Here is a 20933-nt window from a genome sequence, read left to right as displayed (position 1 = left end):
TAATGCTACAGTTGAAGTAAATATAATGTAAATTTGTATCCTGGCGGTTTAAACCAGGGGTTTCGATGAAGCGGTTATAGATCCAGACTTTCAGCTTAGCATTAGCTCTTCACGCTTCAGCGCTCCTCGAGTCTTTATAGCTCCGTGACTTTAACACTTCAGAACTGAGAGCTGCTGCTCCTGCAACCTCATCCACGTCCAGCACGATGATCTTCATCCACGTCTTCATCTGCACGCTGCTCCTCTGGGTTCAAGGTAAGAGTTTAAAAACATAAACAACGAGCAGCCAATCAGCTAATCAATCACCTCATATATGTTGTTTTTATTTCAGGATCCAGAGGTGCAGTTACGTTGACTCAGACTCCTGAAGTGGAATCGGTTCCTCCCAAAAACACCGTCAGAATTCAGTGTAAAGTCAACACTGCTGTTCATCATGACTGTGGTCCATCTGGTGTCTCCTACGACTGCCTGAGCTGGTACCTGCAGAAACCTGGAGAAGCTCCTAAACTCCTGATTAAATGGGTGAATCATTTACACGGAGACACTCCAGCTCGCTTCAGTGGAAGTGGATCGAAATCTGACTTCACTCTGACCATCAGTGGCTTCCAGCCTGAAGATGCAGGAGATTACTACTGTCAGAGTTACCACAGTGGTGGAGTGTTCACACAGTGTTTCAGTGTGGTACAAAAACCTCCCTCAGTGAGAGCGACTGCAGGTACAAAGAGGAACCAACACAGAACAACACACATCACATGAAAAGACTCGTCTGTAAGACAAATCCACCTTCCTCAGCTGAGGGTTAGATTTTCTCCTGTTTCTCATTCAGTGTTGAAGCGACTGCAGCACTAAACTGTACCACAGTCTGGATCTTCTGCAGTGAAGGACGCCGTGTAGAGCTAATCTATAAACACTACAGAGAAAAGACTGCAGTATCACTCATATTCATAATACACAATTAATGCACCTCACTATGGATCATAACACACAAAAAGGAAATCTAAATCTAATTATGTCTCTAATTCTCTTTATGTGTTGATGTTTGGAGCGCTGGTTGAAGCTGCTAACTGTCCTCGTCCACTCCACACAATATTACCAGTACGTGTACCGCTTGACTTCTTCATGCACTTTATGACCTGCCATGCTGATCAAACAGGGTTTAGTCTGAACTGACAGTGTTCATTCTGCTGCTGGGAACACTGGAAACACTGGAACTGTCACTGGGACTAAACGATCAATATTAATCAGTCAGAAGTATCTGACCATGAGCTTGTTGGACGTCCAGTTTCCAAATTAAAAGGTATTAAAACAGAGTGACCTCTGTGTGACCTGTCCAGCTAGAACAGCCACTCTGTGCACAATTCTGTCTGTGGGAATTTGTGCCTGTTCAGTTAAAACATGACAGCAGTCGTATGGCTGGGTGCTGATGTTGATGTTCCAGTTCATTCCAAACCCGAGCTTTTCTTCATGTCTTTATAGAGCTCATTCATGCTGGAACAGAAAGGGATCTTCCCTAAACTGATTCTGCAAAGTTGGAAGCGCATTGTTTCAATAATTCAATAATTAGAAGAAGTATCCCAATACTTTTGTCCATATAGTGTACGTTTATACATTTATTGCTGGTTTTCTGAAAATCTGTGGGGTCAAAATTATACATAAATCAAACATTATAACACCTGAAACAGGTTTATGGTAAGGTGTCCAAATACTTTTGGCCATACGGTGCAGATCTAGTGGGATCAGTGGCACGAAACTAAGATTTGCATTAGTGACGCTTTACACTTCAGTTTCTCCCAGAATAGAGCAGAAACTTCAGCAGATGTTCAACTTCCTTCATCCAAACTCACTGGAGCAGAAGAAGACACGAGTGAACCTCCAGCTAAACCTTCTCTCTCCTACCACTGATCATGATCATGAAGTAAAACAAGAACCAGAAGATCTTCAAACTTCAGCTTTATTTTTGTGGATTCTAGATGTCTGAAAACCATTCTGGATATGATCAGGGGGTTCCCCAAGGTTCTGTCCTTGGACCAGTGTTATTTATACTATGTATCCCTTCGTTAGGGCAGTTTGAGCCCTTAGACAGCACTGCATGATAAATAAAGCCACATGAGCTCTGGAGTACTTAAGAAAAGCGTTGTTACTTAACACAGTCTACCACTGCATCAAAAAAAATGCAACCTGAAACTATATTGCGCAAAAAAGAAAGCCGGACATCATTTCTATACAGAAATGTCATCAACTTCTCTTGGAAAATTCATGCTGTGGTCAGATGACTCAGTGTTTCAGCTCAGAACACCGAGTTCTTGACCATACAGAGTGGTATTAGTGAAACCCGACATCTGTCATTAATACAGAGGCATGTTTTGGGATTTTAGAAAGACCTCCTGCCATCAAAGTGATGTAATTTTTTGAGAAGTCCATGATTATTTCAGTAGGAAGATTCAGTAGGCCTCATTCTACATGCGCTACAACAGTGTGGCTTTGTAGACACAGAGTGTGTGTGCTTGACTGGCCTGCCTGCAGTCCAGATCCGTCTCCAATTAAAACGTACGTCGCATCATAAAGAGGAGAATCAGATGACTGCGACCACGGACTGTTGAGCAGCTGAAATCTCGTATCCAGCAAGAAATGAGAAAAAATTAACTTCACAAACCATTAAAAAGTCTTATTAATAGGAAAGTTGATGGAACACGGGGGAACACGCCTCTGTCCCAACTTTTTTGGAGTGTGTTTACATTTTCAGTCAGAATATTGGAAATCGTTTCTTTCTACTTTTTATCAGTTAAATAAAGATTAAAGAGAATTAACACATCACAGATTTTTTTTACAGCTTTTACACAGTGTCCCAACTTTTTGCAAGTGTGATTTAGGGAGTTTTTTTTTACCATTGTTGCTTTCAGCTGCACAACAGGGGTCTGTAAAGTTGCTTTGTCACCATGTCCATAGTAAAAAATGCAATCCAAACAAACTGAATTTGATTTACAGACGCCGTCCTTCCTCCAAAACATCACATCTGGGGCACTTATACAACCCCTGGCAAAAATTATGGAATCATCACTCTTGGAAGATGTTCTGTCAATTGTTTAATTTTGTAAAAAAAAAAAAATCACAGACATGCCACAAAACTATCATTTTTCAAAATGTCAACCTTCTGGCATTAAGAAACAATAAAAAAAAGAAACAAATATAATAGTTGTGGTCAGTCACAATTGCTTTTTTTTAGATCAAGTAGAGGAAAAAAATATGGAATCACTCAAATCTGAGGAAAAAATTATGGAATCATTAGAAAACACTGCACCATTATTACTTTGTTGCACCACCTCTGGCTTTTATAATGGTTTAAACTCTCTGAGGCATGGAGTTAACTAATGACAGTATTCTTCATCAATCTGCCTTCAACTGTCTCTTATTGCTGTTGCCAGATCAGCTTTGCAGGTTGGAACCTTGTCATTGACCATTTTCTTCAATTTCCACCAGAGATTTTCAAATGGATTGAGATCCGGACTATTTGCAGGCCATGCCATTGACATTATATGTTTTCTTGAAGGAAAGTTTTCACGTCCTTTGCCCTATGGCAAGATGCATTATCATCTTGAAAAATGAAGTCATCACCACCAAACATCCTTTCAACTGATGGAATAAGAAAAGCGTCCAAAATTTCAATGTGGACTTTGGCATTTATTGAAGACCATCTCCCCTGTGCCTTTACCCGACATGCAGGCCCATATCATCAACAACTGTGGAAATTAACATGTTTTCTTTAGGCAGTTATCTTCATAAATTTCATTGGACAGACACCAAACAAAAGTTCCAGCATCATCACCTTGCCCAATGCAGATTCGCGATTCATCACTGAAGATTACTTTTATCCAGTCACCCACAGTCCACGATTGCTTTTCTTTAGCCTACTTTAACCTTGTTCTTTTCTTTTTAGGTGTTAATGATGGCTTTTGTTTGGCTTTTCTGTATGTAAATCCCATTTCTTTTAGGTGATTTCTTACAGTTCAGTCACAGACATTGACTCCACTTTCCGGCCACTTGTTTCTCATTTGTTTTGTTGTGCATTTTCTGTTTTCAAGACATATTGCTTTAAGTTTTCTATCTTGATGCTTTGATGTCTTACTTGGTCTACCAGTATGCTTCCCTTTTACAACCTTCCCATTTTGTTTGTACTTGGTCCAGATTTTACACACAGCTTACTGGGAACAACCAACATCTTTTGCGACATTCCACAATGATTTATCTTCTTGAAGGAGTTTTATAATCCTCTCATTTGTTTCAACTGACATATCTTGTGTTGGAACCATGATTCATGACAATATGCTTTGTGCAACAGCTCTCCGAGGTGTGAGCACTCTTTTTAAACTGAAGAATAATTAGCAAATCTAATCTGCTGCAGATGTTTTGTTTTTAAACTGCAAATGACAGAGTGATTCCATAATTTTTTCCTCAGATTTGAGTGATTCCATATTTGTTTCCTCTACTTGATCTAAAAAAAGCAATTGTGACTGACCACAACTATTATATTTGTTTCTTTTTTTTATTGTTTCTTAATGCCAGAAGGTTGACATTTTGAAAAATGATAGTTTTGTGGCATGTCTGTGATTTTTTTTTTTTTACAAAATTAAACAATTGACAGAACATCTTCCAAGAGTGGTGATTCCATAATTTTTGCCAGGGGTTGTATGAGTATCAGGGAGTCCAGCTGTGTGCTGTAGTGCAGTGGTCTCCAACCACCGTGCCACGGACCGGTCATTTATCATCGGACCACACAGAAATAATAAAGAATTCATTTTTTTCTGTTTTATTGACAATCACACTCTGAAATATGTTTTTATTTTTCAAAATAAAATACCCCTCCGCCATAAAAACACTAAACTATCAAACTTTACATCCTAGAAAATAATGTGCAATTTATAGGGACTTCTTTATTTTTTTCTGTAAAGTTCTTAAAACCACACGTGTATTTTTGTATCTAATGTGTATATGTTTATTTGTAAATACATGTGTATATACAGTGTATGTCTGTGTGTACATACATGTACCGTCAAGGAGATGCTCAAAAATTTCGTTGTGCACTGTGCAATGACAATAAAGGCATTCTATTCTATTCTATTCTATTCTATTCTATTCTATTCTATTCTATTCTATTCTAAAAAAAAGCTCAGGGTTCCCACTGATTTTCCATCATTGGTGAGCAGTATCGTTATGCACTTTGTAATTTCGTATAATTGTATTTTAAATCCTCCCGCCCCCGCGGTCCGTGGTGTAAACAAGGTTGGGGACTGCTCCTGTAGTGCCAATCTGCCAGGAACTGGGATTCATCTTTGACATGGAGAATTTTTCTGGACTTATAAATGTTTTCACAGTATTATGTACAGTAGATGGTGAAAAAATTCATTTATATGCAATTCTTTCCTCAAGTTTGGAACACAGTGGCAGACATCCCAAGTTGCAAAAACTCATTTCATGGAGGTACCCCCGGACCCCCCAAAAAAAACACGCACACACACACACACACACAAAAAGAAGCTAAAAAATCTCTCGCACACACCAAAGGATTATGGGTGATAACAGAACTTTTAGAAGCTGCCAGCTACTAAGCTAACTGTTTGCATCACAAACACATTAATGTGTACTACATAGTGCACTAGATAGTGTGATATTTTGCCTCCGTCCCAACTTCGTGGAGTGTGTTGCAGCATCAAATTCTAACTGTGTTGGTGAAAACAGTATACTTAAGTAGCACTTCAATATGCTAAAGTGCACTAAAGTGTATTATTGTCACACTAATGATCAATGTACTTAAATAGTGCTAAAAATGGAACAACTATTTTTGTACTTAATATACTTTAGTTGTACAAAAATAATACAAAAGATCGACTTTAATTGTATTAAGTACTAAACTGTACTAAATTGGGACTATTTTAAGTATATTTAATTTAGCTTATGTATACTACAGCATGTGTATTTAACATACACTTAAAGTGAAAATAAAGCACATTTATTTAATCAGTATTCCAAGTGCACTTGAAGTACTTTAACCTATTTTTAAAAATATATTTCCACTTCCTGTCTTTCTAGACCTGATTCTTTGTAATGTATAACAAAATATTTATTAGCCACGCACACTGATCTCTGTTTTTCAGTTTTTTTTTAGCAGGAACCATTAACCAGTAGGAGTCGTAACTGCTTTTGTTTTGAGATTATGAGACGTTTAGCAGAGGCGAGGTTTAAAGGCACGAGTTTGACATGTCATCATACACCGATTAGGCATAACATTATGACCGCCTTCCTAATATCGTGTTGGTCCCCCCTTTGCAGCCCCATACACAACAAACTGTGATGCTCTGTGTATTGAAACCACACGGGCCAGCCTTCGTTCCCCACGTGCATCAATGAGCCTTGGCCGCCCATGACCCTGTCGCCGGTTTACCACTGTTCCTTCCTTGGACCACTTTTGATAGATACTGACCACTGCAGACCGGGAACACCCCACAAGAGCTGCAGTTTTGGAGATGCTCTGACCCAGTCGTCTAGCCATCACAGTTTGGCCCTCGTCAAACTCGCTCAAATCCTCACGCTCATGACAGAAAGATTCATCAGTTCAAGATCACGGACAATTTTGTGTCTCCAATTAATCTCACTTGCACGTCTTTGGACTGTTGAAGGAAACCGTAGCACCCGGAGAAAACCCACACAAACGCGGAGAGAACATGCAAATCTACACAGAAAGGACCCTGACCGCCCCACCTGGGGATTGAACCCAGGATTTTCTTGCTGTGAGGCGACAGTGCCCTAATGTATTTATTAAAAATATACTTTTTGTATAGATATTATACAATATATTAAATATATTTTAACATTAGTATACAGTACTTATATATTTTATTTTAAGTATACTTAGACAAATCTCAGTATATTTTAAGTACGATTAAGTAATTTATTTTTCTAGGGTTTCAGTCAGAACAGTGGAAGTCTTTTCTTTCTACTTTTAAGTTAAAGATTTAAGAATATTAACAAATCACAGATTCTTATTTTTACTACATCTTACTAAACGTCCCAACTTTTCTGGAAATTTAGGGTGCAGAACTCAGTACATAATTGTCATGCGTCAACGGAAAGCATCTACAAGTCACAGCGCACGACAAACTCAGGTGGTAAAGATTTTATTCACATCATCAACTGAAAAAACTGCATCAGGACTTTAAAGACAAAATAAAAACAGTTGCTTCAAAAAACAAAAATAAAACAGATTCTGACACTTAAAAAATGTTTTTATTAAAAAAAAGAAGGAAAAAATAATAAGAATGACTTAATTTCTGGATTTTGTATGTAGTGCACCCCGGGTCACCTATCAGGGTGTGGAATACGTACACAAGATCTAACACACATGTAACAAAACAACAACTGAACGAGTCGGATGAGCTGAAGAATGTAAAATGATAAAACTGGACAGCGTAGTCGAAGAGAGCGGATGCTAGTGTGCGTGCTTCTCGCCGACAGCGCCGCGGGATGATAGAACGTGGTTGGAATGAATCTGAACCCCATGGTCCCTCTCGACTCTAAAGCTCTCAAGTTTGGATAGTTTAGTGCATTCTCATGTCTAAATTCTCTCTCTCTCACTCATTTCTCTCTCTCTCTCACCAGTCCGTTATCGTCAGCAGTCGCTCGTGGTCCCGCCCTGAGTCCGGGAGCGATCCGGCGCCTCACTCGTACTCGGCGATGAGCACCATCATGCCGACCCCGAACAGCAGGGCGGCGACCTCCAGCGTGGACTGCAGCGCGCTCGAGCGGCCGCTCAGCAGCTCCGGCAGCACCGTCACCGTGGCGATGTAGACGAACCCGCCCGCCGTGAAGGGCAGGATCCAGGCCGTGGCCGCCGCGCCCACTCCTTCGGCCAGCAGGGAACAGGCGGTGCCGGCTAGGGCGCCGACGGCGGTGAGGAGCTGCAGACACATGGCCTGAGAGGACAAAGAAGAGAGAAATAAATAAGAAAAGGTCACATGATCATACATTTATGCTTTTTTAAATGACTGGGAGGAAGAGCGGTACTGGTTATGACATCACCAGTGGTCAGATATGACCTCCAACCTCAAGGGGAGAAAGTGGATGAGATGGAATACTTGGAGTTGAGGGTACAAGGGAATAGAGAGTGTTAAACTTTATTAGAAGAATAAAGAAGAGCGCCTTTATTTGTCAAATATAAATGTTCACGTTTCCCAGTTCATTTTGGAAGCTCCACTAGAGCAGACTGGGTTAAGGGCCTTGTTCAAGGGCCCAACAGTGGCTGCACAGCAGAGCCTGAATTTGAACCAACAATCTTCCGATTGTCAGCCCAAAGCTCTACTCACTAGGCCCCCACTGTCCCACTATTAGAGTAAGGAGCAGGTAGGACGTTTGGAGGTTGAGATGGTCTGAGCATGTGCAGAAGAGGGATGAGAGTTCTATAGGGAGAAGGTGCTGAGGAGGGTGATCGAGGAGGACGTTCAAGACAGGACCAGATGGAATACTTGGGGTTGATGGTACAAGGGTACAGAGATGAAGAAAAAGGTTTAGGTTGAGATGATCTGAGCATGTGCAGAAGAGGGATGAGAGCTCTATCAGGAGAAGGACGCTGAGGAGAGGAAGATGGGCGTGGTGATTGAGGTTAATGGTACAAGGGTACGGAGGTGAAGAAAAGCGTTTATTAGAGGGGCGGAGCAGGGAGGACGTTTTGGAAGTTGAGATCATCTGAGCATGTGCAGAAGAGGGATGAGAGTACTATAGGGAGAAGGTGCTGAGGAGAGGAAGATGGGCGTGGTGATCGAGGTTGATGGTACAAGGGTACGGAGGTGAAGGAAAGGGTCTATTAGAGGGACGGAGCAGGTTGGACGTTTAGAGGTTGAGATGGTCTGAGCATGTGCAGAAGAGGGATGAGAGTTCTATCAGGAGAAGGTGCTGAGGAGAGGAAGATGGGTGCGGTAATGGATAAAGAATGAACTGGAATATCAACCGAGGCTTTTTTGACCAGCGTCAGCGCCCAGCTATACAATCATCTAGTCATCTTTGGACTAAATGGGCACAGATTCCCACAGACACACTCCAAAATCTTGTGAGAAGCCTCCTGCCTGTTTGTTTTAGGCAGTGGTAGCTCAGCAGTTCACTAAAAGGTTGCTGGTTCAAGCCCCTCTACCTCCAAGTTGCCCCTGTTGGGCCCCTGAGCAAGGCTCTCAAAATTGTGAGTCCACATACTTTTGCTCACGGTCGTTTGGGTGCGGTACCTTTCTCTTGGTGCATCCCGACTGGACGAGGATGGCGAAGTCTCCGATCTCGTGCGGCACCTCGTGCAGGAGGATGGTGATGGTGGTTACCACGCCCACAGCCGGACCCACCAGGAAGGAGGCGCCGATGGCCAGACCGTCGGTGAAGTTGTGGGTGAAGTCGGCGGCCAGGTTCAGGTAGCCGGACACTTTTATATCTACGCGAAGAGGAAAACACACCGGTCACTTCAGATAGAGCATCGACAGTATGTGGACGCTGGAAGTAGCAGCTTGACGAGACTTTATACGCCATAATAGCACAGCGAGTGGTGCTACCGGCCTGACCGGGCACTCGACTGACTCAATTTGTGGTCATGTCCGAGTAAGAAAAACGTAATGTGGATGCAACAGCGCCTCCTGGTGTCTGGTTGAGGCACAGCACGAGTAATGAAAACACCGCCTAGTATGAAGGAGGCGGGACCGGGTGCTAGTCTGTAGCTCTCCTCAGCCAGCATTGGGGGTCGTGCATGTAAACACGTACGTTTGCCGGCCACTTCTTTTCACCCGCCCCCGACGGATTCTCGCACAGAGACCAGCGTCAGTGCCCAGCTGTACAAACGCAGTTATATTTTCACTAAACGGGCACAAATTCCCACAGACACACTCCAAAGTCTTGTGAGAAGAGCGACAGAGGTCACTCTGTTTTAATACTGTTTGTTTTGGGCAGCTGTAGCTCAGCGGTTAAGGTGCAGAACTAGCAATCAGAAGGTTGCTGGTTTAAGCCCCACAACTAGGGATGTCCCGATCCGATCTCAAAGATCGAGGCATTTTTTTAACTGATCGGTATCGGCTTTACTGAGGCCGATCCTGATCCCGATCCTTTGTTTTACGTCAGCATGTCCGCTGTGTGGAAATACTTTAAATTGGAAAGTGAAACGAGTCCAACAGCGAAGCGTAACGTCTGCGATGCGAGCGCTTCACGAGGCGGTGGGAGCAGAGCTGCGTTCATTACTGTAGAATTTTACTGTTTATATGGTGTGTGAGTCGAGGGTCACTCCGGTTTACAAAACAATCACTTTTAATCCCAGTATGAAAACTTCAGGACCATAACATACAGCTTTTACGAGTTTACGTGTTACAAGACTGAACGACATCTCAGTATCGAGCGCTCCGATTGGCTTAGTTATGTAATCGAGCGTCGTAGTGATGCACTCGCTTAATAAAGAAATAAATACACGCTATATTCACTAATTGTCGGGAGCAGAACACTTTATTAATTAGTCATCTCGTTAGCCAAGCACGCTATTCCATGCACTATGGAAGCCCTAAAGGGTCAAAACACACTCACTTCGAGTAGAAACGCCCATCAAACCATCGTCACGATACAAGCACAGAAAAGTCTGTTACAGTTACAACACGGCAGGCTTTTTTTTTCCTACAGCACTGCAGAGCTATTCAGTTGTTAATAAACATATACACTGGATTAATGTGAATAACTGTTATGTACTTGAAGTGTGCACTGTGTGAACAGTATTATCCAGTTCCTATCTAGACAATATCTAGAAGATACAAGTATCGGTTTAAGACTCGGTATCGGATCGGGATCAAAATTAAAGATCGGGAACTTAACTCTGAAAAGCGTCGACTAAGTGCTGCAAACGTAAATGCAGGGTTTTTATATTTTAGTGGGGACGCTCTGTAGATACGACCCAGTAGAGTACGCTGTACCGCCGTGGCATTCGCTTTTTTTTTACCATGGCAAACAAACGCCAAGAGGCGACAATGAGGTGAAAAAACGAACGCTGTTTATTTATTTACCTGAACTCTCCTGTTTACTCTCCTGCTTGGCTTTGGTCACCGTCTTGCCTTTCTCTCCTTTCTTCTCTCCCTCCTTCTTGTCCTCGTCGTCACTGTCCTTGGCTTTCGGGGCAGCTGGAATCATCACAGTTTATTATTTAGTAAAAACACGGACACAAAAGTCAGGCGCCGAATCACCGAGATCAGAGAAGCTCGGAGAGAGAATCTTACCGTGAGAGTGCGAGTGAGAATGCGAGTGCGAATGCCCTCCTTTCAGCAGACGTACAAACTTCTCCACCACCAGGAACGCCACGATGCCTCCCAGAACCCACAGTCCCACCGACATCATGTGATCATGAGCCACGCCTGTACACAGAGACACACACCATCATCATTAGTTCTGCTCTATACACTAGAGGGCCAAAAGTACGTGGACATGCTTTTAAGCCACACCCACTGCTAACCAGACCCAGAATCCTATTATTTATTGATTGATTTTATTAGTATTTCTTCCAATTTAGTGCAGTCAATTTGTCTTCCGCTGCTGGTGGATCCTTGATTGCAGTCGAGGTGGGTATATTGCTGCTCACGCCGCCGACGAACCCTTTTTCACCCATGCACTCTGCACAGGCGTTTCTCTATCTGCTAATCAGGGTCCTTACACCGCGTTTGAAGACCCCACCCACATAGTCCGGTCATCCTGCCCTTCAGGAACTGCCAATTATGCCTGCTAGATGGCGCCCAGCCAACCGGTGGCAACACCGAGTTTTAAACCGAGGAGTTCAGAATCTAGAATCGAGTTGAGGAGACCCCGGAGACACGGGAAGAACGTGCAAACGTCACACAGAAAGGACCCGGACCGCTTCGCCTGGGAATCGACCCCAGGACCTTCTTGCCGTGAGGCGACAGTGCTACCCACCGAGCCACTGTGCCACATCCCCTTCCTATTCTTAAATTTGGAGTGGCTCCTTCTCTTTGAACTGAAACAACCCCTGCTCTTCTTTCCACAAGCTTTTGGAGTGGGTCTGCAGGAATTTATGTCCTTTCAGTCCGGACGGACTTCATAAGATACTGAGCAGGCACTGATGTTTGATTATGTACTGTAGAGTAATGACGTGTAGAGAAACTACACAGAGCCCTGACCTTTAACCCTGTTAATGATCTAGAACAGGGGTGGGCAATTACATTTTCGAAGGGGCCACATAAGCAACTGGCCGGACCAATAAGGTGAACTAAATTCTGCTCAATATTAATTTGATCTCTTTATTTACATTTTCAGCATTTAGCAGACGCCTTGATCCAAAGCGACTTACAGTAAAGTTACAGTCCGAGCAATTAAGGGTCAAGGGCCCAACAGCAGCAACCTGGCGGTGGTGGGGCTTGAACCAGCGACCTTCTGGTTACTAGTCCAGTACCTTAAGCACTAGGCTACAACTGCTCACTCTTTATTAAATGTTTAGATGTTACAATCAGACAATTAGAAGTAGGCAGAGTAAAACATCAACATTATTTTACTATTTAAACAAACAAATGCAAAAAAAAACAAATGTGCAGGTTTTTAAACTATTTTGTTTTGAGTCTAATTTGAGTCTAATTTGTTATTGTTGGATATTCTTATTAAAATCACAGAGCTGGTCCTGACTGCTTCAGTTCTGGATGTGTTAAACCTTATAAAAAGTCCGTGTTGCTTGTAGTTTAGTTAGTGAAGCTTCAGGTGTGACGCTCCGCATCGTTAATGTTCTTGTATTTCTCAGTTTAGTACCATAACAGCGATTTAAACCCTAAAATGTGATCGTTAAACAGCTTTACACCTGACTTCAGTAAATAAACAATTCAGAAGTTCACGTCTTGTTAAAAACTCCACCGTCAGTCACACTCAGTTCTGTTCGCATTACGGTGAAGCTGATACACTCGCGCACACGTAAAACTAAACGTACGGATATTTAAAGACACAGCTCTCCCGTCAAAATCAGTCCTGTTATATTGCATGTGTGATGTACATTTATTTACGTCTGATTTTCAATTGCCACAGACCTCATGCGGGCCGGTTGGGGATGTCTCAATGCCGTACAATGCCCAGGTCTGATCTAGAATGTTGATTGTTGAGGCGAGCAAGGTCTGTGTCCGACCTTACAGGTGTTGTTTTGACTGATCCCCACAGTCACACTCCAAAATATCCAAAAGAGTAAAGGCACACATGTGGTGCTGCCACCATATTAATGCCCCTGGATTTGGAATGGAATGTCCAACAAGCTCGTTGTAATGTGTCCGGATACTTTTGATCATATAGTGTCATATAAGGTCATATTAGATGATGGACACCTCAGGGCTCTGAGGAACAGCTGAACGTCTGATCTAACAAGAACATTTACATTTACATTAGAGCTCTCCTACTGGTCCCATACCGTGAGAGTGTCCATGTGAGCGGTCAGCAGCCTGTGAGCGGTCAGGGCCTTCGTCTTCATGGTGAGAGTGAGGCTCTGGAACGAAGAGAAGAACATCACAGAACTGAGGGAGGTGACAGAACACAGACCCCCTGTCCCTGTTTTTTGGGCTCGGTACTCACCGAGCGCGTGAGGTATCAGGTGCAGGAAGGCGTCCCCCAGCAGCCCCCCCGAGGCGAAGCTGAGCAGGACCTTCAGCAGGTTCTGGTGCTGATCCGAGTTGGACTGCACCGGGATGAGGAAGAGGATGAGGAAGGGCGCGGCACTGATCAGCAGCGTCGCTCCGATCGCCTGAGGGACGAAAAGAACGACGACGGTGTTTAGATTAAACGCTTCATCCCGGTCAGGGTCCCGGCTGGTACGGTTCCACCGGTAAACACTGGCTTCCAAACATGTCTGTGTGAGCTGATAATACCTCTGAGATTCTAACCCAGACCCCCCCATGAGATATAGCCAATCATGAGTGTATATAGACGCTGCTGAGGGGTCGAACCAGGGACCCTGGAGGTCAGGGGACTACCTTTATTTACGGAACATGTACAGGTAACAATAGCTACTGCTGACCTCTAGTGGTCACTTTCTAATATCACATGCACTGTTACATTTCCACAGGTCAGCAGCAGCTTCTGGGCTTGAGCCGAAGCACCAGTCACATGCCAGTCAGTATGTGGGCAAAGTCAGGGGTATTAATAAGAAACTGCCTTCCAGTTTGGGAGTGTGGCAGTGACATGTTTACCTGCATCCACAGTTCCACGCTGGTCCTGCTCTCGGCCTGCGTGTCCCTCTTGGGTCTGGAATCGTGGGCGTGACCGTGGTCATGAGCGTGCCCGTGATGGTGGTCATGAGCGTGCCCGTGATCGTGACCATGGTCATGATGGTGGTCATGAGCGTGCCCGTGATCATGAGCGTGCCCGTGATGGTGTTCATGAGCGTGCCCGTGGTCATGGTCATGAGCGTGCCCGTGGTCATGATCATGAGCGTGCCCGTGGTCGTGCCCGTGATCATGCCCGTGATGAAGCTGCTCCTCCTCCTCCGTCGGTGGCAGATTCGCCTCGGCGCTCCACTTGCTCGCACCATGAAACATTCTCACTTCCTCGTGATGGTGCCCGTGCGAGTGGCCGTGATGGTGCCCGTGCGCGTGCCCGTGGCCGTGCGAGCAGGCGTGTGCCAGCACAGCCAGCCCGAACGCCACCAGCAGTAGCACGGACATGGAAATCGCCCTCATCTCACCTGGGAGAGGAAAGAAAACACCGCGGTTACTTTACGAGCCTGAGCAGGACGTGCCACGTATGACTAACGCTGAGCTAACAGAGGGTACGCAAACACTGCCACGCCTACAGTGTGATGTAAATCAGGGTAAACTGGCTAGCCGGATACTCCACAGGAATTATGGGATATATACCAAATACCACCACGTTCAGACCCAAATCCCAAATTCCACACCATCATCCCTGACTTAAACTCCCTTCCAGACCCAAACAAACTGCCCCACCTACTTCCAGAGCACACAGAGAGAGCTGCACACCGGCAGCACTTTCATCCAAAGCGACTTACAGTACTGTGACGGTATACTGTCTAAGCAATTGGGGGTTAAGGGCCTTGCTCAAGGGCCCAACAGTGGCAACCTGGCAGAGATGTGGCTTGAAGCAGCAACCTTTCGATTACTAGACCAGTACCTCAACCAGTAGGTTACATCAGTATTATTACTGTCAGTGTTGTTGTTCTTTTTTAATATATCTGTATCTGTGTTTGGCCCTTAAACTCTTCAGATTCAGTGGCGCTGTATAATGGACTGGACATGAACATAATAATAATAACATCAAAAATAATAATAATAGCACTATAATAATATTACTCATAGTAATAAAAGATTAATAATCATTAATAATTCATTCATTGTCTTAACCGCTTATCCAATTAGGGTCGCCTTTAGGGTGCTAGAGCCCAACCCAGCCTTTCAACGGGCGCAAGGCACACAGTAACACCCTGAAGGGGCGCCAGTCATGCAAACTACACACAGAAAGGACCCGGACCGCCCCGCCTGGGGATCGAACCCAGGACGTTCTTGCTGTGAGGCGACAGTGCTACCCACCGAGCCGCCCTATTACTCATAGTAATAATAGATTAATAATGACGATACTATTGATAATTAATAATAAATGTATTACTAATGATAATAGGGACAGTAAAATAATAACACTATTAATAATAATACTATTATAATAATAAACGACAAGTAATATTATAGTATAATAAATACAAATAATAACTATAATGATGATGTTAATTATATTACAGATAATAATAATATTAATAATAATAATAATAGTAATAATGATAACATTAATAATAACGCTAACAATAACATAAATTATTATAATAGCACTAATATTAATATTACTCATAGTAATAATAGATGAATAATGATAATACTACTGATAATTAATAATAGAAGTAATACTAATGATAGTAATAGGGACAGTAAAATAATAACACTATTAATAATAATAATAAATGTCTATCTGTCTGTCTGTGTCTATCGACAAAAGTAATATTACAGTATAATAAATGAAAATAATACCTATAATAATGATGTTAATAATAACCAAAGATGTAAAGCCGCCAGCTCACTGATAATCGACTAGAGGAAGATATAACTGTCCACCAGCACTAACAGGATGTGTGTCCCTAATAAAGAGGCCAGGGCAAGCTGTAGCCTGTTGGTTAAGGTACTGGACTAGTAATCAGAAGGTTGCTGCTGTTGGGCCCTTGAACAAGGCCCTTAACCCTTAATTGCTCAAACTGTATACTGTGACTGTAATGTAAGTCGCATCTCCTAAATGTCGAAAAGCAAGATCCCAACAACACTGCTGTACCTGCTACACTCATATATATACACAGAACACACACTTCTAAGATGGAGCCGCCGTCCAATCATCATTCGGTTAGTGGAGTGGTTTTTATGGGGTCTGTTTTGATAGGTAAATAGGCTACAGGGGTGTGACCATGTGCACAGCAACTGATGGCCTACAGTCAGTAATTGTATACCCACACATTATAATTGAATCAATGCATGTATGTAGCAGATAGGTGTTCCTAATAAAGTGCATATTCTTTAATATTTGTGTAAATGATATTTTATGAAGTATTTCTTTGATTCTGTTTGTAATTATCACACATAAAGAGTAAAAACAAACAGTTTTTGTTTCCAAACTTCCTCAACAGTCCAATTCTAGCAGTCTAGCTTCATTTAAAGCTCCAATATCTGGGTGAAAACTGCTTCTTGGACCTCACATGTGCAGGATTTAGATATAACCACGTCTCTGCATTGATGTTCTGTCTAAATTTATCCGATTTATCAATAATAATAAAAAGTAAACAATGAACAGCTATAGTTAGCATGATGTGCTAACTAGCCGCTTAGCTCGATAAGTGTTGTAGCAGCATATTTAAACTCTAACACCCTCCTTCTCTTATTTTTAATCATGCATTATTATAAACTCACCCTCCTGTTAGCGCTGCACAGCTCAGTAAATCTAAAATAATCCGTTTATAAGTTAAATCAGCGCTGATGTGACGGTGCAGATCATCTGATGCTCTTCTCCTCTTCTCTCACTGACCGACGTGGCGCTCGCTACATAACAAATCTCGCGAGAACTCACACACTACCGCTGTTTAAACGTGATAAGATCTCTAAATCTCGCGATGGGGCCAAACAACACATACAGTGATGCACGTATGATCTATAGATCAGCGGTTTTGTGTACACTGTTTTTATCCTTAAAGATTATTATCGTTATTGAAATTGTATTGTGTTATAATAATAATAATAATAAAAATAATATTAATAATAATAATAATAACAACAGAGACATTAATAATAAGGGCAATAATACACTACTAGTAATTAATAGTAACTGATAATAATAATACTAATAATGACGATAATAATGATGATAATGATAATAATAAAACAATAATAAATAATACTAACAATAACATCAATTTCAATAGCAATAATAATGATATTAGTCATAAAATAATGGATCAATTATGATAATATTACTGATAATAAATAATCATAGTAATATTAATAAAGAATTAAAAATAATAACACTACTACTACTAATTATTACTACTACTACTACTACTAATAATAATAATGATAATAATAACATAGACATTAATAATAAGGATAATAATACACTAACAAGAATAGTAACAATGATAATAAAAACAACACAAATATCTAATAATAACACTAATGATAATAATAATAATAATACTAACAATAACATCAAAAATAATTATAAAAGCACTAATAATTATATTACTCATAATAATAATAGATAAGAATAATAGATAATGATGATAATATTACTGATAATTAATAATAATAGTAATATTAATAATAGGGGTAGTAAAATAATAACACTACTACTTATACTTATAATAATAATAATAATAATGACAAAAGTAATATTATAGTAATAAATATAATAATAATGTTAATCATATTATTGATAATAAGAATATATTAATATTATTCATATAAATAATAATATTGATATTGATAATAATAATAAAAGTAACAATAATAACAGAGTAACAATGATAATTATATTGATAATAATAAACCATGAATGTAATATGAATGATAATAATGATGACAATAAAATAATAAAATAATATTAGTAATAATAAAAAGAACGAAGGCTTAGAAAATGTGGGAGAGCAAAGAAAAAAAGTGGAAATTAATTAATTATTTTAATGAAAAGAAGTTATTTTAAATATTTATTTCTTTCATTTGTTGATTCATTTTTATTATCCATCAGGCTGACCATCAGGCTGACCATCAGGCTGACAGTTTATCACAGGGCACAGCACCATTCATGAACTTACATCTAGAGTAACTTATTTACATTTACAGCATTCAGCGAATGATTATATCTAAATTGACTTACAATAATAAGTCAATACATTATGAGCAATTTAGGGTTACGGGCCTGCTCAGGGACCCAACAGTGGCAACTTGGTAATGTGGGGCTTGAACAGGCAACCTTCTGATTACTAGTCCAGCACCTTAACTGCTACCATCAAGGAAAGCCACACAGGAAGAACTTGCCAGATTTCATAGGAGCAATAAATGGAGCAAAGGATCAAACTAACACCAACCCAACCTGCTTCTTAAATGATTGCTTCCTGATTCAATGTTTGAATAAGAGCAACAGCACAGTGCAAAACCGCATTCTGTCCAGCAGAGGCTCCTCACGTCACCTTTAACTCAATACTGTCTGTGCAGAACATCTTCAGTCTGTTTTGTCTGTTGTAGCTTATTTTAGATAGAGAACAGACAGCAACACAGTATATAAAATATGGGACAACACAAACACCATTAAAACTATACAGTGTCTATAGAAAATCTTCATCGTCACTTTTTGTCTTACACTTATCCTACACTTATTTGTCTTACACTTATCTGTCACTTATCTCCACTGAGTACAGCTTCTTCATCATAACTGGGGATTTTAACATCCACTTAGATAATAACAAGGACAACAACACCAAAGAACTTTTTGGACTTTTTGACACATTTGGTCTATTGCAACATGTGAAAGGGCCTACACATACTCGAGGGCACACTCTGGATCTAGTTATTTCTAAAGGTCTTAACATTTCCTCTGTTTTGGTCAAGGACTTGGCCCTCTCTGATCATTTTTGTGTCTTCTTTGAAATGCTGATCACTCCAGATGCTCAAAATAGCTCTGTTTCTGTTAAGAAAAGGAATATAAATGAAAGTACTAGTTCTCGGTTTATGGAGGCCATAGCTATATCACCAACTTTAATTGCAGAGTCAGTTGATGAACTCCTGGATAACTTTAACGTGAAAATATTGACTGTCATGGATGTGGTTGCTCCGGTAAAAGACATGAAAACGTTGAGCAAACAGAAAGCACCATGGCGTAACACAGTGAAGGTAATAGCTCTGAAAAAAGAATGCAGGAGAGCTGAACGTAAGTGGAGGAAAACTAAACTTCAAATCCACTATGATCTCTATAAGCAAAGCCTTTGTAGTTTTAACTCAGAGTTATGCAGGGCTAGACAGCTGCACTTCTCTAAGATCATTAACAGGAACATCAACAACACCCGCACTCTATTCAACGTGGTCGACAAGCTTACAAATCCTCCAAAACAGATCACGCCAGAACTTCTGTCCACAGAGAAATGTAATGAGTTTGCTCATTTCTTCTGTGAAAAAATCAAAACTATTAGACTGACCATTAACTACACTCAGTCAAACAATAAAACCATGCTGCCCCTACAGACACCTAAAAATAACATGACTATTATGTCACAATTTAATACAATAGACCAAAAAACTCTGGAGAAAACAGTTCAGCATCTTAAATCATCGACATGTTGTCTCGACATGCTGCCATCTGAATTTTTTAAAACTATTTTTAACTCTGTAAAAACTGATTTGCAACAAATAGTTAATGGCTCACTATCATCAGGCGTTTTCCCAAAATCACTTAAAACAGCTGCCATTAAACCACTCCTAAAAAAGAGAACTCTGGATGCGTCTGTGTTAAACAACTACAGGCCGATCTCAAATCTTCCTTTCATAGCCAAGATCATTGAGAAAGTTGTCTACAATCAAGTCAGCAGTTTTTTTAATTCCAGTGGTTATTTTGACAAATTTCAGTCAGGCTTTCGAGCTCACCACAGCACTGAAACGGCTCTCATAAAAGTGGTAAATGATCTACGGCTGAATAGTGACTCAGGTAAAATATCAGTTCTGGTTTTACTGGATCTTAGTGCAGCCTTCGACACTGTAGATCACAGAATACTGCTGGACAGGTTGGAAAACTGGGTTGGACTTTCCGGAACAGTCCTTAATTGGTTCAGGTCTTACTTAAAAGACCGCAGTTACTTTGTCACTATTGGCAGCTATGAATCTGACAGAGTGGCTATGACATGTGGAATCCCCCAGGGATCAGTTCTCGGACCTCTCCTGTTCAATCTTTATATGCTGCCATTAGGCCAAATGCTACAGGCTAACAACATTGATTACCATAGTTATGCAGATGACACACAGATATATCTGGCTCTCTCACCAGATGATTACAGCCCAATAGATTCACTGTGTCAGTGTCTGGAGGACATCAATAACTGGATGAGCCAGAATTTTTTACAGTTAAATAAGGACAAAACAGAGATTGTCGTGTTTGGCAACAAAGAAAAGAGGTCTAGTGTCATTGAACACCTCAGTTCCCGGGCTCTAAAAACCAAAGACCAAGTCCGAAATCTTGGCGTTCTAATAGACTCAGATCTTACATTCACCAGCCATATTAAAACCATCACCAAAACAGCCTTCTACCATCTTAGAAATATAGCCAAAATCAAGGGTCTAGTGTGCCAACAAGACCTAGAGAAGCTGATCCATGCT

At 41.2% G+C, this 20933-nt stretch overlaps 1 protein-coding gene across 1 annotated transcript; it reads right to left on the bottom strand.

Annotated features, from left to right (window-relative positions):
- Positions 1–7153: 7153 nt before the first annotated feature.
- slc39a7 (solute carrier family 39 member 7) lies at positions 7154–17087 on the bottom strand. Its single transcript, XM_062999766.1, has 8 exons — positions 16989–17087; positions 14220–14713; positions 13606–13774; positions 13445–13519; positions 11271–11405; positions 11061–11174; positions 9264–9460; positions 7154–7964 (listed from the first exon to the last, which is right to left on the bottom strand). The coding sequence occupies exons 2-8, from the start codon at positions 14706–14708 to the stop codon at positions 7710–7712; spliced, it is 1434 nt and encodes a 477-aa protein (XP_062855836.1). The 5' UTR covers positions 14709–14713; positions 16989–17087; the 3' UTR covers positions 7154–7709.
- Positions 17088–20933: the final 3846 nt, after the last annotated feature.

Source organism: Trichomycterus rosablanca, chromosome 1, assembly GCF_030014385.1.
Source record: "Trichomycterus rosablanca isolate fTriRos1 chromosome 1, fTriRos1.hap1, whole genome shotgun sequence".
Taxonomy (NCBI): Eukaryota; Metazoa; Chordata; class Actinopteri; order Siluriformes; family Trichomycteridae; genus Trichomycterus; species Trichomycterus rosablanca.
This window is presented reverse-complemented; position numbering and strand designations above follow the sequence as displayed.

Excerpts from the sequence above, each read along its gene's own strand:
- slc39a7 (XM_062999766.1), bottom strand. The coding sequence starts at position 14,708 with ATGAGGGCGATTTCCATGTCCGTGCTACTGCTGGTGGCGTTCGGGCTG. Across the intron at positions 13,775-14,219 it reads GCGTGGAACTGTGGATGCAG|GCGATCGGAGCGACGCTGCT; the intron begins GTAAACATGTCA and ends TTCGTCCCTCAG. Across the intron at positions 9,461-11,060 it reads GAGTAAACAGGAGAGTTCAG|ATATAAAAGTGTCCGGCTAC; the intron begins GTAAATAAATAA and ends CTCTTCGCGTAG.